Below are 26140 nucleotides of genomic sequence, written 5' to 3'. Positions count from 1 at the left end.
GTTTAGTATTCAATATGCTTTGTTTCTATTGCTTAATTTCCTCTCTGCTTAATGTAATCGCTGGAAAACATTTAGGAAGTGGAAACAAAACAAATTATGTTTGAAAGTATGTGTTATCATTTTTTTATGATTATTGGTAATAAGATACAAAGTAATAGTTTCAGGTAGTTCTCTAAAAGATATAAACATATTTGGTGTTTATTAGCCATGGATACAAGTTGGATAGAACTTCCAAATGATCATGCTGAATATATTCAAGGAGTTGCAAATTTTATTGAGTTTGCGAAAGAGGGTCTTGTAGAAGGAAAAATTCAATGCCCATGTAGAAAGTGCAAAGTGGATAAGTGGTTGTCAATAAAGCAAGTTGAGGAGCACATTTTATTCAAGGGCTTTTACAAGCCATATAAAAAATGGATTTTTCACGGAAAAAGAAGTATTCTTGAGAATATATCAGGTAATGCTAAAATTACAGGAAACGCTAGTGGCAGTTCTCTAGGTACATGCTCAATACAAATCGAACAAAATGACATGGGTGGGTTACTAAGGGATGCTTTTGGGATGAATGTTCCTGATTATGCTAGTGAACCTGTAGTTGAATCACTTGTTGATCATTCTGTTGAAGAGTTAACTCATGTAGACAATGATAATATCTTTGAGCCTTCATTTGAAGAACAAAATCCAACCCCTACCTCAATCCCAGTATATGATGAACAAGAAAAGGCTAAGTATGAGAAACTACTCGAAGCTTCTAATAAGGAATTATATCCAGGATGCACTTCATACTCAAAGTTGTCATTTCTTCTATACTTGTTTCATCTCAAATGTATGCATCATTGGTCAGCCGAGTCTGTAACCATGTTATTGAAATTTTTAGTAGATGCATTTCCCCAAATCATGGAATTTCCATCATCTTATTATGAATGCAAAAAGATAATCAATGATTTGGGGCTTGGGTATGAAAAGATTGCAGCATGCCCAAATAATTGTATGTTGTATTGGGGTGAATATTGTGATAAGAATGAATGCCATGTATGTAATGCCTCAAGATGCAGGACGATGAAAGGTAAGGAGAATGAAACAAGTAATACCACTAAAAAAGGCGAGCCCGCTAAGGTTATGCGATATTTTCCATTAATTCTGAGGTTAAGAAGGATTTATATGTCATCTAAAACTGCAGAAGATATGAGATGGCATGATGATTATAGTAAGCGTGAAAGTGATGGAAAATTGAGGCATCCATGTGACGGCTTAGCTTGGAAAGATTTTGATAAACAATATCCTAATTATTCTTCTGATCCACGTAGTGTGAGGTTAGGATTGGCTTCAGATGGCTTTAATCCTTATCGGTTAATGAATACTAATCATAGTATGTGGCCTGTGGTGTTGATTCCTTATAATTTGCCCCCGTGGTTATGTATGAAGCAATCATCTTTTATTCTATCCATAATAATTCCTGGAAAATCAAGCCCCGGAATTGATATTGATGTATATTTGCAACCTTTATTACATGAATTGAAGTTGTTGTGGAAAGGAGTTGATGCTTTTGATGCTTTTAGTAATGAAAAATTTAAGTTACGAGCATCTTTGATGTGGACAATTAATGACTTTCCTGCTTATGCTATGCTATCTGGTTGTATTTTGGTTTTTGGGGTAAGGGAACTTTGAGTGAAGTTCTGTAAGAGAAAGGCTTTGAGTGAAGCTTGAATGAGTGAGAAAACTTCGAGTGAAGTTGAGAGGAACTGTTTAAGGGAACAGTGGCTCAGGAACTTGAGTTTAGGAACTCAAGGTGTGGCTCGAGTTAGAATTAGGTTGTAACAAGTTGTTTGGCCTAATTAGTGAAAGTGTTGAGTTTAAAATCCCTAGTGGTCGAGGTTGTTTCTTCTTGTTGGGCCCAAGAAGTTTTTCCTCGTAAAAATCCCTTGTGTTCCTTTAGCTTGTTTATTCGTTTAAGTTTTAATTTCCGCAAAAAGTTACGTTTATTTCTACACCTACAATTCACCCCCCTCTTGTAGTGTTCCTAGGGAAATAACAATTGGTATCAGAGCAGAACTCACGTAAGATAGGAAACCCTATTGAGAAAAAGATCCAAGGAACAATGAATACCACCGAGAAACTTGAAGAAGGTTATTCCACTCAAAGGCCTCCTATGTTCAATGGGAAGTACTACAACTATTGGAAGAACCGCATGGAGATATTCATCAAGGCTGAAAACTATCAGGTATGGAGAGTCATTGAAGTTGGTGATTTCGAAGTCACAACTACAAATGACAAAAATGAGGTAAACCCCTCTCTGATTATGACAAATCTGATTTTGAAAAAATGGAAGTAAATGCCATGGCTATTAAACTTGCATTGTGGACTTGGACCCCATGAACATAATAGGATCATGGGATGCAAATCCGCAAAGCAAATATGGGATTTACTAGAAGTAACCCACGAAGGAACTAATGAAGTTAAAAGATCGAAAATTGATTTACTTATGAATCAATATGAACTGTTCTGCATGAAATCCAAAGAAAGCATCCGAGACATGTTTACTCGTTTTACTAACATTATAATGAGTTGGCTTCTCTTGGAAAGTTTATTTCATCTGAGGAACAGGTTCGAAAGGTTCTTAGGAGTCTTCCTAAGGACAGATGGATGGCTAAAGTCACTGCTCTTCAAGAAACAAAAGACTTCACTAAGTTCAACTTAGAACAGCTGGCAGGGTCACTTATGACTCATGAGCTTCACCTTGATACTGAATATGGTGAAAGCTCCAAATCAAAATCAATTGCTCTCAAAGCAGATGATGAAGATGATTCGGACTCGAAGAAGAAGAAGCAGCCCTCATGGTTCGAAAATTTCGAAAGATGTACAGGAACATGAAGAATGGAAACTTCAAAGGTAAAACTAAGAAATTTTCTAACAAAGCTGCTTGTCATAAATGTGGAAGTACAGATCACTTCATCAAGGAATGTCCTCTTTGGGAAAATGACAAAACCAAAGAAAGGAACAAGGAACGCTTTGCTGAAAGGAACAAAGAATCAAAAGCACCTTTCTCTAAGGCAAATGTGCGCAAAGCTATGATAGCTGCTTGGGGAGATTCAGAGACGGAAGAAGAAGAGAAACAACCAACTGAAGAAACAGCAAACCTTTGCCTCATGGCAAACACTGACGAAAAAGAAGATGAAGAAAAATTGAGGTAAGTCAACATGGACTTGAGTCAGAACTAGATGGTAAAACTAGGACTGAAATATATGATCTTCTTTATGATGCAATTCTTGAATGTAGAGATGAACGTGAAAAACGTAACAAACGGAACAAGCCTTAAAGTTTGCAAGGAACACATAGAATGGCTTAAGAAAATGAGAACATGTTCGAAACAGATTTTGATTTTTTTGATAAAAACTTAAAAATCAAAGAATGTTATGAAGTTTGAAAAATGAAAATTATCTAATTAATTTAGAGATTTCACACTTGAAGGAATTTGTCCCTGTTCTGAGTTCCTTTGATATAAGATCAACCCTTTGAAAGGATACAGATCTGAGATTGAAAAATAATAAAGAGAAAAATATTTTAAAGGAACAGATCTGTAATCTTAAAAAGGAACTGGTTGTCGCAAGGAACAGAGGCAAAATCATGAAAGTTCCTAAGTGGATTGAGAAACCACAGACCAAAAAGAAGGAAGGTCTTGGTTTTGAAAACTACAAGAAAAGGAACAAGACAAAGAAATATGTTGATCTACCTAGTGATAAGTTCTGTATGTATTGTGGCAAGGTAGGTCATTACATAAATCAATGTCAATTAAAATCTGAGATGATTGGGAAAAATGTGACAATAAGTAAGAAAAAATGGGTTGTCAAAACAAATCCTAGTCAAGAACAGGAACCCACGAAAGATGGGGTTCCTACAACTAACACTAGTTGATTTTTGCAGGTTGGAGTGAGGGGGAACAACACTGGTATCTCGATGTGGTTGTTCCAAAACAGCAGAGACAAAAGAAGTTTCTCTCACTCACAACCTATGAAGGTGGAGTGTAACATTTGGTGATAATAAGAAAGGTAACATTGTTGCTATGGGTAAGGTTGGTAAGTCACCATTACACTCCATTGAAAATGTATTTTTAGTTGAAGGTCTAAAACATAATCTATTAAGCATTTCTCAATTCTGTGACAAAGGAAATACTGTAAAATTTGATAAAGAAAAATGCTTATCATCAACATTAAAACTAAGAAGGTTATTTGGAAGGAACAAGGAAAGGGAACACATACATTGTGGATCTAGACCTTGTTCCTCAAATCAATTTAACTTGTCTTAGTGTTATTGAAGATGATTCACTTCTATGGCACAAGCGTCTAGGACATGCTAGCTTTTCATTACTTGAGAAACTTAGATCAAAAGACTTGTTTTAGGATTACCATCCATAAAATTTCATATTGATCAAGTTTGTGATGCATGTGCACGAGGTAAACAAGTAAGATCCTCTTTCAAATCTAAAACGATTGTAAGTACCACTAAACCATTAGATTAATTCATATGGACTTATGTGGACCCATGAGAATTCAAAGCAGAAGTGGAAAGAGGTATGTACTTGTGATTGTAGATGACTACTCTAGGTACACTTGGGTTATTTTTCTCCTAGTAAAGATGAAACTTATGATGAGTTCCTTGTCTTTGCTAAAAGAGTTCAAAACCTAAGTGGACATAAAATAATGCACATTAGATCAGATCATGGCAAGGAATTCGAAAATTATAAATTTGATGACTAAGCAGAGATAATGGCCTAGATCATAATTTTTCTGCCCCTAGAACACCACAACAAAATGGTGTTGTAGAAAGGAAAAATAGAACTTTGGAGGAAATGTCTAGAACCATGTTAATTGCTAGTGAACTTCCAAGGAACTTTTGGGCTGAAGCTGTTAATACTGCTTGTCACATAATTAATCGTGCCATGATGAGACCTATCATTAATAAAACTCCTTATGAACTTTACTTTGGAAAGAAACCAAATATCACCTATTTTAGAACATTTGGATGCAAATGTTATGTGCATAATAATGGAAAAGATAATCTTGGAAAATTTGATGCAAGGAGTGATGAAGCAATTTTTAGGATACTCCTCACATAGTAAAGCTTATAGAGTATATAACAAGAGAACTATGTGTGTTGAAGAAAGCATTCATGTAATCTTTGATGAATCTGACAAACATAATCCAAGCATACAGGTTGATGACTATGAGATGGTTAGTACAACCAAGCAAGGAACACAGATTCACAAGAAGAAGAAGAAGTGAAAGGAAAGGAACGAGGAATTCGAAAATAATGAATCAATGATGTTCCTGTTCCTCAAGGAGGAGAAGATGTTCCTGTTCCTCAAATGAAGGAACTGAGTCCACCGAGGCTACAGAGGAACAACTGAGCAGAGTTCCTCATCACTCAAGGAACTCATGAGGAACAACATGTTCCTATAAGAGAGTTTCAACCAAAACCTTGGAGATTACAAAAGTCACATCCTGTGGAACTCATAATCAGCGACATATCCAAAGGTACGCAAACTAGATCTCAGTTAAGGAACTTTTGTGCATTTCATGCGTTCCTATCAATGATGGAACCAAGAAATCATGAAGAAGCCTTAACTGACTCTGATTGGATTACTGCAATGCAAGCTGAATTAAATGAGTTTGAAAGAAACAAGGTATGGCATCTAGTTCCTTCATCTAAACAACAAAAAGTAATTGGCTTAAAATGGGTGTTTAGAAACAAACTAGATGAATATGGAACCATTGTAAGAAACAAAGCTAGACTTGTAGAAAAGGTTATAACCAACAAGAAGGAATTGATTATGAAGAAACCTTTGCTCCTGTAGCTAGATTAGAAGCCATTAGAATTTTAATTGCATTTGCTGCTTACATGGGATTTAAATTATATCAAATGGATGTTAAGTGTGCATTTTTAAATGGCTATCTAAACGAAGATGTATATGTTGAACAACCCCCTGGTTTGAAAATAATAATCTCCCAAATCATGTCTACAAGCTTGATAAAGCTCTTTATGGGTTAAAACAAGCACCTAGATCATGGTATGAGAGATTATCAAGTTCCTTTTAGAAAACAATTTAAAAGAGGAAAGGTTGATAAAACCTTGTTCCTAAAATCTAAAGGAACTGATTTTTGCTTGTTCAAATATATGTTGATGACATCATATTCGGAGCTACTAATGAAACATTGTGCAAAGAATTCTCAAGTCTCATGAGCAATGAATTTGAAATGAGTATGATGGGTGAGTTAAATTTCTTTCTTGGACTACAAATCAAACAAACTGAAAAGGATAATTGTTCACCAACAAAAATACATAAAGGAACTATTAAAGAAATATGGCCTCGAAAATTCAAAGATAAATCACACTCCTATGGGAACTTCAACTAGATTAGATGAAGACTCCATAGGAACAAGTGTTGATCAAACAAAATATAGAGGAATGATTGGTTCACTTTTGTATCTAACTGCTAGTCGTCCAGACATAGCTTTCAGTGTTGGTTTGTGTGCTAGATTTCAAGCAAATCCAAAGGAGTCTCACCTCACTGCTGTGAAGAGAATTCTTAGATATCTTAAAGGAACAGATGATCTTGGACTCTACTATCCAAGAAGTGATACATTCGAACTAAAAGGATATGCAGATGCAGATTATGCTGGAGATCTTTGTAAATAGGAAAAGCACCTCAGGTATGGCACAATTCCTTGGTCATAGTTTAGTTTCTTGGAGTACCAAGAAACAAAACACAGTTGCTTTATCCACTGCTGAAGCAGAATATGTAGCTGCGTGCATGTTGCTCTCAAATGCTTTGGATAAAACAACAACTTAGTGACTATGGAATAAACTTTGAATGTGTTCCTATTTATTGTGACAATACAAGTGCTATAGTATATCTAAAGATCCAGTGCATCACTAGAGTAAAGCATATACATATAGACATCACTTTTTAAGAGAAAATGTTGAAAAAGGTTTGATTAAACTTGAGTTTTGTCAAACTGATTATCAGATTGCTGATATCTAACTAAGCCTTTGCAAAGAGATAGATATGAAAAATTAAGGCTTGAGTTAGGTTAATAAAAATTAAGTGATTGTTCCTATGTCATTCCCCCATGTTTGAATCAATTTGAGTGACTTTGTGTGCTAAAAATAATTGTGTTTAATTGCCTAAGACCATTGCAAATTGGAATGTTGCAAAACATAAACATGAATCAAAGAAATAAACAACTCACAAATGTCACATAATACTCCCCTTACTGTTCCTAAGGTCAAGAAACATGCATATATGAAGGAATTGATATGTAGCATTAGTTGTTCCTATAGCACAAGTTCCTTAGCATTTATTTTCTTTCAAAAATTAAAATCATAAAAATCCGAAAAATCCGAAAAATCCAAAAATAAGGGGAACCAGTTTAATTAAATCTTGGTTCTTTTTTATCTTTTCGTTTTCTTTTTTTTTTTTATTTTTATTTGCTTTATTTTTTCCCGCGTGTCATAATTACTATTACATGCAAAACCCTTCTTCAATTATCATCTAAGAAACCGTGTTCCTCTCAACTCTTCATCTTCACCAATACCGAAACCTCATCACACCTTTGATACTCCATAAAAACCTCAAACCTTCTCAAATCATGGCAAAAACTTCAAGAAACTCCTTTTCCAACATCAAAAAACCGACACTTCAAAAATGGAAATTTCTTCATCTCCAACAAAACCCTTGAAACCGACAATTCAAGAAAACCCCATAGAGGAACACAATTAGAATCTCCAGAAGGAGATGCGAGAAGAAAGTTGATTGGGGAAGATGATGAAGAAGAAACCCCGGAACAATCTCAGGGGGAAGAAGAAGAAATCACCTGTTCCTTCCAAAGGAACTGTTTCTTCGTCTTCCAAGAAAAGGGTCGAACGAAGTGAATCTAGGTATGTTTGGGTTTTTGCGTCGATTTAGAATGGGAAATAAATTGAATTTCAGAAAATCCATTCTAAAGGAACAAGGCATGGAATTCTTGTTTGAATTCGCCTTTAATAATGCTCTTGTTCCTCTAGCTATGGATGATTTTGTGCAAATTTTTAACTAATGGAACTTGCACAACTGAGGTTAGAGGAAGAAAATAAGGTTTAATCAAGCACTTTAAGCAAAGTATGGGAAGTTCCTTGCAAAGGAACTGATTTGTATTTTAAAGGAAAGGAACTGTTTCTTTCCGAATTTTCCTCAAGACAAAATTTAGAATATTTTGGAGGAACAGCTGGCCAAAACAACTAAACCATAACCTACTCTTCCCCTTCACAAAGTACTTTTAACTTGGTTTGGAGAGCACTCATTCCTCGAACTGAAAAGAGGAATGAAGTGGGTCTCTTGATATGTGTTACATGTTTTGCTTGACCACCACATACAAATCAACTTCCCTTCCCTCTTCATTCAACCTTAACTCACTGTATTGAAACAATTGTGTGATTGGGTACGGTGCCTTGATAACTTCCTTACTTCATCATTTGAAGTAAGACTTATGGTTGGACCACATAGGAGTAAACAAGGGAACATCTTGAATGAGAAGACCTCTAAATGGACTTGGTCTGTCTGTCCAAGAAGGTGTTCTCATTCAAGGAAGAATGGCTTCCAGTTCCTCAGGAAAAAGAAAATGCCTAACTGATTTAGAAGAAGATAATGATGTAATCTTGGAACCTGTTCCTAACCGAGGAACCAAAACCTAAGAGGCGCAAACACATTGCACTAAGCCTAAACCTCTGTTCCTGAGAGTGAGAAGAGCATCGTCAAAAATTGCTCCTTTCTGTTCCTTCCAACAGGGACTCTCCTTTAGTCCTTTCGGATAATGAGGAACAGGTACCCTCACTCTCAAGGAACCACTCCACCACCATCTCCAAACTCTCTGTTCCTTTCACAAAACTCCTCCATTTCACCTTCTCCTTCTCTGTTCCTTCAGTTTTGAGCAGTTGAAGGATGAAATAAAAGGACCAAATCCTTTTGCTTCCACCTCCACAACTCTTCCACCCACACCACCATTCTTCCTCCCATTTATCACCCTTCACCTTCTGTTTCCATTCCTGGAACAGATGACCTTCCACTCAAACCCCTCCAGTTCCTTCCAAAATCCCCATCTGCCTCAGTTCCAAGGGTAAGGAACAGGAAATCCGGATGATGACACTGGGTTAATGAATTGTCTTCCTGCCACAACATATGATAAATTTTAAATCATCTTCATTGGACTTTGGATGCCAAAACTGATATATGTAAGTCTTATGAAGAATTGAGTGATACGTGGTTGCGCAAAAAGAAGATGGACTCTATGGCTCGTACTTGGAGGAGCTGAAGGAACAGGTTGACTCAACTCATGGGGTGGTGATGAAAAATTGGAGGATGTGGTTGAAGAAGAAGTTGTAGAGGAACACCATTCCCCTTCCCTTTCTTAGTTTCTTTTTTTGTTGTTTTGTTCCTGTTTCTTCTTCAAGGAACAAACTTTTGTTTTCCTTTTTCTTTTCTTTCTTTGTTTTGTTATGGAACAAGTGCTATATAATCAATGACTTTTGCTATATGTCTTGTTTCAAATGCTTTGCATAATTTCTTCCTTGGAATGGCTAGTATTATGTGATTGATGTTTGAGCAAGTTTACTCTTTGATTTTCTAACTTAACCACTAATGGTGCTTGATATTGGTCTTAAGGTGTTAAATCAATTCATCAATCATGCAGAGTCTATTCTTTTTGAGGATGACAAAGGGGGAAAAGGATTTAAGGAACAAACTGTACATAAATTAAAATTGAAAATTAAAAAAATTAAAAATTGGATAAGGTAAATGAAAAATCAAAAATAGGTTAAGGTAAATGAAAAATCAAAATTCTGTTACTCACATAATTGTGTTTTATTTTTCATTTTCTTCTTTATGTTTTTATTTCATTCACTTATATTATTTGTTATTTTCCTTAGTTTGTACCTTTGTTGTCATCATCAAAAAGGGGGAAATTGTTGAACCCTAATTTTGATAATGACAAAGAAACAAAGGAACAAACTAAGTAGTGAACTAATGAATTATTTAAGTGTATGGTGTTTAAGGTATCAATCAAGGAACTGGGAGAATACGAAGTCAATGAAGAAGTCAAGAGAGGATTTCAAAGGCTAAGTAAAGAAGTTTCTATGTTGATACTGGAGCAAGCATTGGATCAAGAGAATAGAAGCTAGGCGTTTTATTTTCTAGTTCCAATGTAAAGGAACAAAAAGAATGGTAAGGAACGTGGCAGTTATTTGAGAATGAGAGTTTGTTCCTTCGTAAGGAACAAACTAAGTGGCACTTAAGAATATGTTAAAGGAACTGTAATAAAAGGAACTAGACTTAGGCGTGAATTATAACGGTTAAAAGATAATTGAGTAAGTCATGCCTAATTATAGGAAATTAGTTTTATCTAATTTCAAATGATAAAATCAGTTTTAAAAAGAAAATCTGTTTTGAAAAGATTTTTTTTCGGAAAATAAGAAAATAAATATCCGGTTGTTAGAAAGATTTTTTAAAAGATATTATTTTCTTAAAGATTAAAATTCAGTTTAAAGATAAAAAGATTTTATAAAAACTGATTTTCGGATAAGCTCAAGGAACTCCTATTATTAGGAGTAATGGCTTATATATCCACGTTCATTATAGTTCATGGGATCATGGGACATGTGAGAAACGTGTTCCTTAGGGGAAGGAACATCATGGGTAATGGATTAAACTGTACTCAATTAATCCCACGTTCTTGTGATTATCACTATAAATATTAAAGTCTAGATAAGTTCCAAAGTGTGTCTGACTAAGTAATTAAGTGAGTTTAACTAATTAAGTGTCACTGCCTTCATTCTCTATAATAGCCATTTGTTCTTTGCTTTCTTACTCTAATTCCACTAAGCTTATTTCGATCAATTGTATTTTGGTTTTTGGGGTAAGGGAACTTTGAGTGAAGTTCTGTAAGAGAAAGGCTTTGAGTGAAGCTTGAATGAGTGAGAAAACTTCGAGTGAAGTTGAGAGGAACTACTGTTAAGGAAACAGTGGCTCAGGAACTTGAGTTTAGGAACTCAAGGTGTGGCTCGAGTTAGAATTAGGTTGTAACAAAGTTGTTTGGCCTAATTAGTGAAAGAGTTGAGTTTAAAATCCCTAGTGGTCGATGTTGTTTCTTCTTGTTGGGCCCAAGAAGTTTTTCCTCGTAAAAGTCCCTTGTGTTCCTCTAGCTTGTTTATTCGTTTAAGTTTTAATTTCCGCAAAAAGTTATGTTTATTTCTACACCTACAATTCACCCCCCCCTCTTGTAGTTTCCTAGGGAAATAACAATATCAATCACCCTTTTGTCAACCCCAACCCTTCCTTATATCTCGTCAAACTTCAAACTCTCCATGCTTCTATTATTCTCTCCACTGTTCATGCTCTATCTGTCATCCATTTTGCCAATCCAAACTCCACCTGTCGACTCATTTTAACACCTCTAATATTTTTCCATAGCTGACGAATAAATATAAAGAAATGAGTAACAATTAAAGTAATATATACAATTTTCAGACAAACATAACCCACATGGCCAATTTAACCTATCTTAGAAATGATCAAAAATAGCTCAAATCGGGCCGAAAATGCCCAAGCAAGGCAAAACTATTGGGCTTGTCTCGCAATATTTACCCCGAAAGCACAAGCTTTGGGCATAAAAGATTGGCACGAACTCGCTCAACTTGTTAGTAAATCAATTCTAAGGGTGTGTTCTATTCAATTTATCTGAACTTATTAGTTATTATTATACTCTATCTGAACTTATTAGTCATTATTAGACTGTAATGCCCCGAGAATCCATAACCTTAATTACTCATGATTGGCAGCGGAAACGGAACTTAAGCTGTGGGTCATGGGCCCATAAATAAAATAATAGCCTTAAAATGGTCTCTAATATATATACAAACTCTCAACTAGAGTAATAATGATTACTCATAATACATAGTATTCTAAATATCCCAAATATATGTAGAGTCACTTCAACGAAATCCATAATATCACCCTTGTATATGCTTTGCCATACCTAAAACAGAAAATAAAATGTCATGAGCCGAGGCTCAGTAACATACTACTCTAACAGCGTAAATTCATTTCAACTCATTTTATTTGAAAACAGGGAGAAGAGAATATCGCAAACATCATTTCATAAACATATAACTTGATATTAGAAATCCAACCATTTTGAGATATTATCCTTTATAATCTTACATCATTTTTAATGGTAACTTGGCAAGTACAACATCATAATCATTAAACCGAAAGGTGGCCACAACAAAGGTGACACTTGCGGTGCCCATAACATTAATCCGAAAGGCAGTCACAACAAAGGTGACACTTGTGGTGCCCATCACATATATCCGAAAGGCGGTCACAACAAAGGTGACACTTGCGGTGCCCATAATATATCCGAAAGGCGGTCACAACAAAGGTGACACTTGCGGTGCCCATATCCGAAAGGCGGTCACAACAAAGGTGACACTTGCGGTGCCCATATCCGAAAGGCGGTCACAACAAAGGTGACACTTGCGGTGCCCATAAAGTACTGCCAAGAACCGTCTTTCACTTTCATTTAATCATGTTTCGTCATTTTTATATTTATGTGATAAAACATGTCTTAAGCATCATGATAACCAATTCATCACCATAAACATCATTTAGCAAAACATTTCATATCCCGCAATCCATAAACCCATATCATCAAAACATTATGTAAAAGCGTCATAAAACGTAGTTGGAAGGGGAGAGCGAGTGTTAGCAGTAGACGTTACCTCGAGTCGCGATCATTATATTTGATAGCCAGAGGAGGCTTGTAATGTCCCTTTTTCCTTTCTAATCTATTCAAGAATTAATAAAGGACGACTTATTAATATTTTATTCTAGATCTTTAAGCTCTACGATCCATTTCCATCATGTGCCCATTATAGGAAGTACTTTATTATAACTTAACAGTGAGTTTCTGAAATTCACTACTACAAAAAAGGTCAAAGAGACCATCTATAAGAGACTGGTTGAGATTACTAACACATTTCTTAGATATAGAAAACCATTGATTATCCAAAACCAGTCTCTTAAGTTTAGCTATTTCACTTATTGAAAAAGTTGTTGTGAAATAGGAGACTACTTCTATGTAAAACCGGTTTCCTTGATATATTTTAATTTTTTAATTCAATTTTCTTTCAATATAATCTTATAATGTACGTATATATTCTTCTTGTTGTGAGATAGGAGACTATTTCTAAGTAAAACCGGTCTCCTTGAATTATTTTAATTTTAAAATTTAATATCTTTTCAAGTTAGTGACGGATTTACCTACTAACACGAATAAAAAAAATAAAACAAAATTTTCAAACAATATCACGCACGATTTGTTCAGTTTTCACTCTCTCAACTTTCTTTTCTCTCACCTCAGTACCTCGCTGACCTTCTCGGCCTTCTCTCTCATAAAATTTACAGACCTTCACTTCTCCCTCCCGTCATACGACCTCACCGCGCGGCGTCTTCGTGGACTGGGAGTCTCGGAACTCCTGCTGCTATTGCCTGGTGGTTCGTGCCTTCGTATCGTATAATCGCCACTGGGTGTTGACGTGTCGTGCCTCGCAGACCCGCAGTCGCCGACTTGCAGCCGCAGAAGTGGTCGGAATTGGTGCCTTGGTGGACGAACAACTTCCAAGAGTCGTGACTCGTGACTACGTACATCTTAATCTACTCAATTTGCTTGATTTCTTGTTTTACTTTATAGATTAGGGTTTATCAATTTCATGAGGATTGGAAAATAAATTGCAATATCAGTTGTTATGGGCGTTTATATATCATATTATATAATTTAGAATTGTTATAAATGTTGGTGTTGTTGTTGTATTTTGATTTTGTTGTTGTTCTCCTCTATCGCTAGCTGCATAGCACCACCACGTATCAACCACGAGGTGGGTTAATCACGTGTATTTGAAAGGAATAAACTGGTGGTGTTATGAGCCACCTAAATCTGCCTGCTGGAATTGGACTTGACTTGTCAATTCAAGGAGTTTCGGAGAAGCAGGCAGGTAGGTGCTAAAAATCATCCTAAAGGTTGGTTTAGGAAGAAGGTGGTTCAATGTGCTCTTGCTGCTCTCATAATCTAGATATGGAAGCAACGAAATAGTTCTGTGTGGAACAATCTACTGATAGAGTTAAACATATATTACGAAATAGTAAACTCAATTTGTACTCTGCATGTATCTTCGAAGTCCACCTGTTCACTATACATATATTACTGGTGCTTTTTTTTCTTATTGAAAAATCCCAATAAGTGAAAGCTATTAGCTATCATGTTGCGACTGGGTTTTCTCTTGAGCTTCTACTCTAGCCATCAACTTTTTGGGAAGAAATTGATGTATTAGTAACTACTAATCCATCCATGCTATATGATTTGCGCCAATTATGTAGCTTAGTTTAGCTTATATCAATGACAGCCATGCTTTTGTCATTGAACTTTGAGGAGTCTGTAGTGGGTAAATTTTCTAACTTTGGAATTTGGATTATGATGGATTAGATCAGATCCTTTACTTATTTTTTTTGCTGTGTACTGGTAGTGGTTGCCAGTGAGTTGCCTTGCTTCTGGTATATTTGATAAAACCTCTTTGCAATTGTAAGGTTGAGGATCAAAGAGGATTTTTTTGCAGCTCTTTGGTTAAGGTTGTATATGTTTGAGTCCACAAGCTACTAGAGATATTAGGTAATGGTGTGATATGGTATGATATTATTGTCTCATAAATCATCTGAATTCTCAAAAGTTACATATTTCATATCCTGTTTAATGGTTATTACCAATGTTTAGGAATCTAGTCTATCTAGACATGCTGTCTCTTTATCCTGCACGGTGATCCTTCAAGCTTCCAGCCTCTTTGCGATGTCTTTTCTTCTCTCTTTTTGCGAGTTATTATGTTAAGAACTGACATAGCTAATTCAGCTTGAAATGATGATTAAGGACTGAAAATGGATTTGTATTAATAAAATGGAAATCGTAGAAAATATGTAAAGATAGTAACAAACTTCCAAAAGGCTTGATTCCCTCCTAATAAATTCTTAAAATCTCACCAGAACTCTCATTAATATTTTCCATGCTTTCCCTGATCAAACTTCCTCTATTTATAGAGTTTCTATCCTAACCAACTTACTTAGTCTTCAAGCCACTAACTTATGAAAGTACTACCAAAAGTTCCCCTTCCCCCTTATATCAGTACTCAGCATATTACTGGGGCCAGGAGCTCGGTGTCAATGAAGGACAAGTATGCATCCCCTTATAGTTTTGTCATATGAACCTGGCTGTCAGGAAATCTCTGACAGGTGACAAAGTACCTGAAGTGTAGTAGCAAATAAACTTCGCAATTAGTTTGTCTGACTTCTTACTTGTTTCGTTTGGTCTTCATGCTTCTTCGACAAATAATGCTTATTGTACATGAATGTATTGCGCTTGGTTCTAATTTCACTTGAAGTAAACTATCTCACTTTTACTCTAGATTGCCGACGATGGAGACAATGGTGCTACAATAGTTTTGGCAACAATGTTTTTTGCATAATACATTACATTGTGAAAGGCAGTTGATTTTGGAAATCTAACAAGCAAAGCTTTTCTCATTTCTCATTGACCTTGTATTATGCTTTTATTGAGTAACATTTTATTTTAGTGTATCTATTTTCAGGACTGAATCGAAATGGCTAAAAACATTCCTGCAGCTCTTAAATGTGAAGTTCTACTACATGGTCATTGTGTTTCTAATCAGAAGTCCAAAGAAAAAAAAATACCTTTCTGCTATCAGCCTATCATAGGGTGAGACTGGATATACTTCACTCTCTTTGATATACCCTAGGCGGGAACCTCTTTAGAGGTATGTTTTAGAAGACCAGAAGTAGTATCTCTTTTATGAAGTCTTGGACGATTCTGGTATTGCATATCTGCATATTTCCCAGTTTGATGATGATGAGTATGATGTTGATGATGTCAATATGTGTGTATATTTATATTTATCTTTATATATGCACTGATGTGCATCTTGACATAATCTTTTGCATAACTGTTAGATTGATGAAAAAAATTGTTTTGATAATATTGTATGCCTGTATCGCGTTATAGAGTAGATTCAAGGAAGCCTGATGTCCTTCTATAAGAGATAGTGACATTCCTAGTTATGTAACAAATGAAGCTTTCTGTTAATGGGTGTTTACTTGTTCTATTGCACAATGTGCAGAGTTTTTCCCCAGCCCTGCCATTATGGTCATGTTGCTGTAATATATTTTAGGAGTGAGTTTGTTGATATCCAATAACAAAACTAATATCTACGGAGGCCAAATCCATAACTTAAGTTACCAAATCTTTAAGTTGTGTAATTTTAAAATTTGTCCGTGGATGTATAAGGAAAAATGTTGTCAGCTTGAGGTAATAGTGACCAACACCCTTTGTCCCTTATACATTCTTCTTGGTTATACATATACTAGTTCTAATTATGATTCTTCGTAATTATTTTGTAGGACTTTCTTGGGATTTCTAGCACTTATTTGCAAGAGATGATTGACGAGCTAAGAGATACGTGGGTGAAATATTTAAACAATCAAACACAGACAATGGAGATTGCAGACAATGGTCAAGTTTCAATTGTACATATTATTTGCTCAAGTTAAAATTTTAATTTTCGTAGATATCATTAGATTATAGAAATTTTATTTTTAAGACATTAATTATTGGAATATATTGATGCTTTGACTACACTACAAAAAAAAGTCCATTTAGAGACGGACAAAATCCGTCCCTAAATAGGTCAAATCCGTCGCTATATGGGCTTAGAGACGGATTTAGAGACGGATATTGTCCCTCTCTAAAACCCTTGTCGCTAATTCGAGTTGGAGACGGATTTTAAAAATCCGTCTCTAAAGTTTAGAGACGGATTTTGGAAATCCGTCTCTAAGCTTAGAGACGGATTTTGCAAATCCGTCTCTAAACTTAGAGACGGATTTTGAAAATCCGTCTTTAAGTTTAGAGACGGATTTTAAAAACCCGTCTCTAAGTTTAGAGACGGATTTCGAAAATCCGTCTCTAAATTCGCTGAAAATATAAAAAATATATAAACGAAATTAACAACACGATAGTTCCTAATATTATCATGATTTATTTAATCACCTATTATTACCTACCTAGTTCAAGTTGATCTCATTACCATTTAGGAATATCCCTTAAGTAAACCCGGTTCAGCTCTACAAGGGAAAGGATAAGAAGACTCCACAGTCGCAAGAATCGCTGTTCGTAGGAATCGAACTTGTAACCTCAAAGAAACGAGAAGAAGCTCCAACCAACTACACCAAATACAACTTGTATACTTCTCTACATAATATTGGTAATATGTAGAAGAAATATTAGAGACGGATTCAAAAATCCGTCCCTAATTTAGAGACGGATTTTAGAAATCCGTCTCTAAATTAGAGACGGATTTCTAAAATCCGTCAAAATCCGTCTCTAAGTTAGAGACGGATTTTAAAAATCCGTCCCTAAATTAAAGAAGCACAATAAAATATTCATATTTCAATTTAGAGACGGATTTTTAGAATCCGTCTCTAAATTTAGAGACGGATTCTAAAAATCCGTCCCTAAATTAGAGACGGATTCTAAAAATCCGTCCCTAAATTAGAGACGGATTTTGAAAATCCGTCTCTAAATTAAATACATGTAATAAAATATTCACTAGTTATTAGGCCCGGGCTATGCCCCGGGTAAGAAAAATTTTCATTTATTAATATTGTACTTTGATATGATAACACTAAATACAATTTGGTCTAGTGGTTAAAACTTTAGTACATGAACCATGAGGTCATGGGATCAAAACCTATACTATACAATTTCTAATTTTTTTTATTGTACATGGATTACATGAACTAAAACTCCCTAGGGAGAGCGCCACGTGGCACCGTTCCTCGTTTACGCACGCTTTTTAATATATTAGTATAGATATGTAAATTTAGAGACGGATTTTTTAAATCCCTCTCGAACTTTAGAGACGGATTTTTAAATCCGTCTCTAACTTTAGGGACGGATTATCAATATCCGTCCCTAAGTTAGAGACGGATTTTCAAAATCCGTCTCTAAATTTATTTAGGGACGGATTTTTAAAATCCGTCCCTAAAGTTAGAGACGGATATTAAAATCCGTCTCTAATTTAGAGACGGATATTAAAATTCGTCTCTAATTTAGAGACGGATATTAAAATCCGTCTCTAATTTAGAGACGGATTTAAAAAATCCGTCTCTAAATAAATTTAGAGACGGATTATCAATATTCCGTCTCTAAATTAGAAACGGATATATATCCGTCTCCAAAAATCCGTCGCTATATAAGCTTTTTTTTGTAGTGCTAGTGAAATTGTTTTTGTATGTAAATTATATGTAGCAAATATTTTTTACAATATTAATAAAGCAAGCAGAAATTTTTGTTTCATAAATTATTATTATTGTGGTTATTTATAGATTTGTTTTTTTAAAGGCGTATATACAAGGAACCGCAAATACAGGACTAGATAATGTATGTATATTGTAATATTTTAATTTAAAAAAACATGTAATACACCTAAGAAACCGGTTGTGGTTAATAACTGGTTTCAAAGGGTAAGGTAAGGAGACTGGTTATAAATGTTTAACTGTCTCCTAACCTCTTTTAACAGTATATGTACACTTATCTAAGAGACTGGTTTTACCTATCAACCGGTCTCCTAAATAAACAAAGAAACCAGACATTATAACCGGTCTCTTAACCTTGGACACTTGTGAGATGGAGATGTGTTATAGTCCGGTTTCTTAGGCCATTTTCAACCGGTTTCCTAGGCCCTTTTTGTAGTAGTGATTAATAGTTATGAAACCTCATTATCACCTTTTATTACATACTTAAACTATAATTCTTGAATGTAGTAAATTGGTTACTAACTTATGTGAAACTATTTAATTAGTAATAACCACTACTTATAAGATTCATGGGAACTCATGTTGAATGACTTGAAGGTATGATTATAGAACTTTTATATTTTAACTAGTTGTTGCTCCGCGCGCCTACGCGCGCGGCGCCCCAAAATAGTATAATTGTGATATTTAGCACGTAATAAACAGGCGATAAGTACACATGTTGTATTCAGGGCCTTCTTGGTGATTTATGGGGCCCTGTTCTAAAATCGAAATTGGGCCCTATATATATATATATATATATATATATATATATATATGTATATATATATATAATATATATATATATATATGTATATATATATATGTATGTATATATGTATATATATATGTATATATGTATATATATATATATATATATTCATTCTCAACCGAACAAATATCTTTTTAAACACCGAAATTTTCAATTTTTTTTTCAAATCAAAAGTAGTAAATCAATACAATTTAAACTTTACCAATTCAATAATATGAAAATTAGAAGAATTACAAAGGTCGACATAATACAGCACATATCAAGATCTAGACTCCTATACATGATGTAGTTACTAATTAAAATCAACAAGCTGTATTGAAAAGAATACACATACATGACATAGTTACTAATTGAAATTGGAAAGAATACACATACATACATACCAAACTAATTCATGAATTTGTGAACAATAGTCAACCAGCAAGGCAACAATTATCAAGCATAAGCACTTTGGTACTACTCGTCTGCTCCCAGAATAATAATCCACAATGTGTCAAGAGTTTTTTTTTCAACAACCAAGTAATTCATGAATTTATCTAAAGCTCCGAGAACACAAACATACAAGAAGCTATAAGATTCCACCACCACAAATTTCATGCTGCCAATGCCCAATAGTTCAATTTTTTGTGTCTTGTATAAATTATTGTTATATACTTCCCCTGATTCTACATTAATGTAATATTTCACTTTTACACTAATCAAAATCGAAATTAAATCAAGCATATTCGGATATAAGGATATTCCACATAATTGAACACAAAACTAATTGCAGAAAAATAATCGGATTCAAAACTGAACCAAATTCAAGCATAAGCACACATAATTGCAGAAAAATCAAAATCAAAAACTACTTACTTTAAATCTTCAATGAACCCGATTGAAAATTGGGAAGTGGATGATTAAGAACCTTGAAAATACCTCTCAAATATTAGCCGTTTGTGATGAAAAATTTAGGAGAAATCAAAATTAATTGTTGCTTGCCATTGATAATGAATGAAAATCTCAAATTTGATAAAAATAATTTTTTTCCCTATTAGAGTGAGTAAAAAACCCCAACTTTCCATATATAGTAGAGATAATTGATGAAAAGCTCTAAGAAACTGAGAAGTAATTGAAGAAGAATCACAGAATTTTGAAAGAATTGAAAATTGAGGAAGGTGAATCATGAAGATTGAAGAATAGAGCGTGAATCAAGATAGAGGGAGAAAGTTGCTTAATTAGTGGAGTGAATATTGAAGCGTGAAATCTGAAGATTGAAGGCCGTGAATAGTGAAGCGCGGAGGATGACAAAGTAGTGGGCTAAATTTTCTTTTGGGCCCTCTAAACAAAACGATTTTTTTTTTCAGATTGGGGCCCTGTGCAAAGGGGCACTTTGCACACCCCTTGCTACGGGCCTGGTTGTATTAATTGCATCAGGCAAACCAATGAAGTATGGTGCGCAAACAAAGTTTATTTTCTCGTTAATTTCATTTGGAAAGAAATACATAATTAAGTTTATTTGAAGTGTAGTTTTAATAGCTAAGTTAACAACTTTGATTTAGAATTTGTTGTCAACTTGTAGGTTTTCGCGTGCCATTGAATTGTTTTTGAAACAGAGATGTAATCTATTCCCGTATGAGAGATTGTAGGCTCAAGTGCAACACCCTATTTCTGTTATTTTTTGCAGAAGTTGTGATTTGGATCAAGAACCTTGTTGTCATTAGTTATACAGAAGATGTTGGTAAAGGTCTAGCAAGAGGATGTAAATAGACAAGAAATTAGATCAATGGAGCAATTAAATCAAGTATGAGTATGTATGCTTTTCAAGTTGTATTTCCATAAAGCCTGCGATAGCGTTTCTTATGTATCTTCGGCTTTGGCATCGATTCTCATTAACGGCTTCCCTTCTTCTCCCTTCAAGCTTCATAGAGGATTGAGGCAAGGGGACCTCTCTCTCCTCCCCTCTCCACTCCCATTTCCGAGTCATTGAGCCTAATAATTAAAAAAGCAATTGATTTGCATCTATGGGAAAGGTTTGAAATTTGTAGAAATGGGATGAAAAATCTCACTTGCAATACGCAGATGACACTCTCATATTTTGCCCCCTTAAAATTGAGTACCTCCAAAATATTAAAAAGCCCTCATCATATTTCAACTTGCTTCAGGTTCGCAAGTAAATTTCCATAAAAGCTCTCTAATAAGAATAAATTTTAACCGCGTGCCTATACGCGCTGCACCCCAATTTAGTACTTGTGATATTCGAGTTATGTTGGTTTCAATTAGTAAGATGATTGTAAAGTAATTATTCGAAAACAGTTGGTTTGAGTGCGTGGGGTAAAGCACATAAGCAAGGTGTACATCCACAATTAATTAGCGGTTGTTTGAAGTACAATTTAAAGATTAAATGTAACAATTATAGAGAGTTCTCTAAACCAGAACTTATTGGTTAGTTGTAAATATTTCACATGTCTCTAAAATGCTTTTGAAATGGAGCTTCAACCTACTCTTACATAATGGATATAAGCTTCCATTGCATGACCCTATTTCTGACATCAAGGGGAAAAAAAAAAGTATCACTCACAAGTTGAGTATATATTAAAATTTGAGCAAACATATATAATTAGACAATAATGAAATAGAAAGTATTTAGGGGGCGTTTGGTTGGGGGACTTCATGAAAGGGTAAGGGAAACAAAGCTCTTGATTCCCTCATTTGATGTTTGTTTGGTCATTTTAATCATTGTCTTTACCCCCCGTCCTTTCCCCCAAAGTCCTCTACATTCATTCCCCACACCCCCCTAGGGTTTCACTTACCCTTTCTCTCCTCTACTTCATGGTCACCTTGACCAATCATTGACCACCACACCACCAACTGAACTCACCATCCTCGCCACCAGAACCACCACACCACCACTTGAACTCACCACCCTTGCCACCAAAACCACCACATCGCCACCTGAACTCACCACCCTCGCCACCAGAACCACCACGCGTCATCTGAACCAACCGGAAAACATTCCCCCAATCATCTAACCACCCGGTTAGCCACCCCCACCCCTTGAAAACCACCGCCCGAAAAAAAACCACCACCCGGTTAGCCACCCTAACCCCTTGAAAACCACCAAAACCCACTCGAAAAAACCTCATTCAACCCACAGCTGCCGCGAAAGAGGGGAGGGAGGAAGAACGTTGGCGCCAAATGTAACAACAACCCCGCACAATCCAACTTAAAAACTCAACTCCAATAATTGATTATGGCTTTAGATGGTCAAATTCGGCCATAAACTTCAAATCTGAAATTTTTATGGTTGAATTGACCTTTAAAACCTCAAATATGGTCTTTAATGGTGGTAGAGAAGGAAAACAAGGAAGGGGGGATTGTGACGGGCGACGGTGAAGTGGCGATGTGAGGTGGCGGTGAGGTGGGGAGTGTTGCGTGGTAGTAAGAGGGAGGCGTTATGAGTGGTGGGGGTTGTGGTGGTGGTGGTAGTACTTCGGAGAGATAGGGGAAGAATGTGAGGAAAAATAGTGGGAGGAGGAAGATGAGTTTTCAAACCAAACAACATTCTTTAAGAAAAGGGTTTTCTTTTCCTTTCTCCTTGTTTCTCTTTCTTAAACCCTTTCCCTTTCCCCTTCATGAACCAAACACCCCCTTATATAGTACGACTTCATCGCACCTAAGATGTAGCATGTCCATTAAAACTCCTATCAAATAGCATTTATGCGATCAAGGAAAATTAAAAAACGAAAATATCACTCCAATCACAAGGCGTTCATATTTAGCAACAATTTAGATAATTAAAAAATATAATGACATTCAATACTTAATTTTAATATGACTATCTTTTAGATTTTGTTGAAATAAGTTTTATATACAAAAAAGATTAAATCTAACTTCTATCTAACAACACATCATTCTCATTTGAATTTTTATCATGCAAATTATATGAACTTGCCATACAATTGCAAGTAACAAAAGACCAAACTAATTGTGTATTAATGCAAAGTAGTTACAAGATGAATAACATTGTTGAAGACACCAACCGTATATTTCCGCCATCGCTCTAACTACCAAATAGATGACAAAGGAAAGCAACTGAATCTTATGAAATATTATGATCTGAGCTCGACCTGCTTCTACTTTGATCTGCTGCCATCTTCTGACAATACCTTCAATTTGTTCTTTATAGTGGGCTATTTTTTAAACAATACCTACAATCTTCATTAAAGCGATCTTCACATCTAAAGTTGGAGGAAACCTTAAGAGTATAGGAATTTATATATTATCATACTTGCAGTCTAAAAAAGGGAAGAGTTGCCATTCATAGGCCTTGTTTGGTTGTATATAGAAAGTCATACTTCCTAGGAAGTTATTTTTTCCATGTATTTGAAATTCCTAGGAAGTGTAAAATTGTGTTTGGTTGATAATGGGAAGTAGAACTTCCTACGGGAAGCTCTACTTACCTAGGGGGGCCTAGGTAAGTAACTTCCTAGGAAGTGCAAATTCCCATGATTTTGCCAACCAAACTTCATATACTTCTACTTCCTAGGAATTTGCACTTCCCATGATTAATTTTGTCAACAAACAAGGCCATAATCTCAAAAAGAGAAAAAGAACCGATACCTTATATGTCTACGTTTTATTAATACACATGCATATGAAAATCCAAAAAATTCTTAGCTTTTTTGTTGAATAGTGATTTTCAAAACTATTACTAACAGCAACTTTGAACTAATTATGATAATCTACCGAAGGTGCATAATCACCATCCAAAAAATTAAACTAAGCTTCTTCACAACAGTTTCAAAATGTAGCTTATCACCACCCTCGCAAAATTACAAGAAATGTGCATAATTGTTAGCGGAAACATGGAATACCAACTATAAAGAATTTTAAAAACATATAGTCCCAAAACACTACCTGCTCACCAAGCCAATACAACCACAATCAGAAGCTTAAAAAATCAGACATTTTCAAGATACTAACCACACCCAATCCATCCTCAATTCACAATCCACCCATTTTATTCACCCACTTCAAAAACCGTTCTTGGAACTTTGCATTTCATTCTAACATTGAAATTGATGTTGCAGGTTTTACTTGTTAAGTCAGAGAACTTATGCTAGAATATACCTAAATCACTGATTACCCCTTTGTACTGATATTTACTTTATTTTATGTGACAACAAATACTAAAATTGAAGCTACAAATTCATAATAATAGATCCAAAATCCACACCGATGAGATTCCTAAAACAGATTTCAGCAATATAAGTAGTAGAACTAATAAATTGAGTGAAATTTCTACAATTATACAAAGGACTATTAACACATCACAGAACCAGCCATATCAAGCAAACTTGTAAGGTAAAGATTCATCACCATCAAGAGAGTCTTTATTAGTATTAATTTTATTTCAAATTTTTACAATAAACATACTAACATCCAAGAATCCACAATAACAAATCCACTATCCACAAAGATTAGATTCCTAAAATAGAATTCACTTTAATATGAATAGCAGAACTATTTTCTGTATAACAGGACTATTAACATATCATAGAACACAATCATAACTATTAAACATGTAAAGGTGAAAAGTCGTCATCATCATCATCATCAAGAGAGTCATACGATCAACCAATGTTTTTTTTAGTATCCCTAATCCGAAAATAATTGTACTCAATTCTCTCTAAGAACAGTCTAGTTGCATGTACTTTTTGCAGAAAGGATCATTAGAGAAAGAAAGAAGAGATTTTAGTCCTATAGGTTATACGAAATAAAAGTTATAGGTAGACAGAAGAAAGTTTGAAATTGTTGGGGAGAAGGGAAAAAAATGTAAATTAAGTGTGAAGATCTTTATAAGACACTCTAAAATGGCTCATTATGGAATGGAGGGAAAGGTAATCAAGTCATTAGTTATATAAACTTTTTAATCAAAGCATTACATTAGACGCATTGACAATGCTCACTTGTTCGCAAAATTCCAAAGCAGTGCAGTCATACTTGAGCTGGACCAGGTTGATACTCGAAAGCGGGTTGTGTCATTAGTGGGTCGCCTTGTTAATAGACAAAAAGCAGGACGGGTATGCAGGTCGATAGTAGGCAGACCAATAGAGAAATAAGGAGTAAGAAAATAGGAGAGAGAAAAACGAGCACATCAAAAACTTACACACCGAGTGATTTTTTTTTCACTTTTCTTCAATTACCAAAAAAAAAGGCCCTGGCTAATAAATTTTCTTTCATCTTCACCCAACCCTTAAGCCTAGTGCACTACCCTCTTCATTAATCAAGATTTATTTGCAAATGAGCATGAAAATAGAGTTTACCTTCATTGTCCTGTCATCATACATTATCCATCTCTCGTTGTCATGACTAAAATCAAATCAATAATAATGTTGACCATAGTAGCAAACCTGCAAAGCAAAGGAAAAGTTTTCAAGTAAATATAATTGATGTCACTGGTGGAGATCAAGGAGATACATATACAAGGGCTAGAAGCATGGCCAATCAAGTAAATATAATTTCAGTCATATGTTACATTTGAGACGGACATGTCGGAAGCCCGAAGGACATAAGCCCAAAGAGTAGCTAAGACTAAAATTGGATCGCAACAAAAAAGGCAAAGTGCTGGCTAACTGATGCATCATCCAAACCCAACCAATTCACTAAAAAAACCAGCAAAAAAAAATTGAAAACCACCACATAATTTTGTGCCCTTTATACCTCTTAAAACCAACATATGCCCTGCAGATGATCCCAACAATACTATAACTATATAGTCTGCCAAAGATTAATCACTGGAATGTACTGCAAGAGAAAATCCCCGACCTCTGTCGTCTATGAATTTGTTCTAAAAGGGGAAAATAAAGTCGAAACACATATGAGTAGTATAGGCT

At 35.1% G+C, this 26140-nt stretch overlaps 1 protein-coding gene across 1 annotated transcript; it reads left to right on the top strand.

Moving 5' to 3' along the window:
* Positions 1 to 207: 207 nt before the first annotated feature.
* LOC125494865 (uncharacterized) lies at positions 208 to 24367 on the top strand. Its single transcript, XM_048638714.1, has 2 exons — positions 208 to 1650; positions 24335 to 24367. The coding sequence occupies exons 1-2, from the start codon at positions 208 to 210 to the stop codon at positions 24365 to 24367; spliced, it is 1476 nt and encodes a 491-aa protein (XP_048494671.1).
* The last annotated feature ends 1773 nt before the right edge of the window (positions 24368 to 26140 follow it).

The sequence above is a fragment of the Beta vulgaris genome, chromosome 2 (genome assembly GCF_026745355.1).
Source record: "Beta vulgaris subsp. vulgaris cultivar EL10 chromosome 2, EL10.2, whole genome shotgun sequence".
NCBI lineage: Eukaryota > Viridiplantae > Streptophyta > Magnoliopsida > Caryophyllales > Amaranthaceae > Beta > Beta vulgaris.
This window is presented reverse-complemented; position numbering and strand designations above follow the sequence as displayed.

Excerpts from the sequence above, each read along its gene's own strand:
- LOC125494865 (XM_048638714.1), top strand. The coding sequence starts at position 208 with ATGGATACAAGTTGGATAGAACTTCCAAATGATCATGCTGAATATATT. Across the intron at positions 1,651-24,334 it reads GTTGTATTTTGGTTTTTGGG|GTTTTACTTGTTAAGTCAGA; the intron begins GTAAGGGAACTT and ends TTGATGTTGCAG.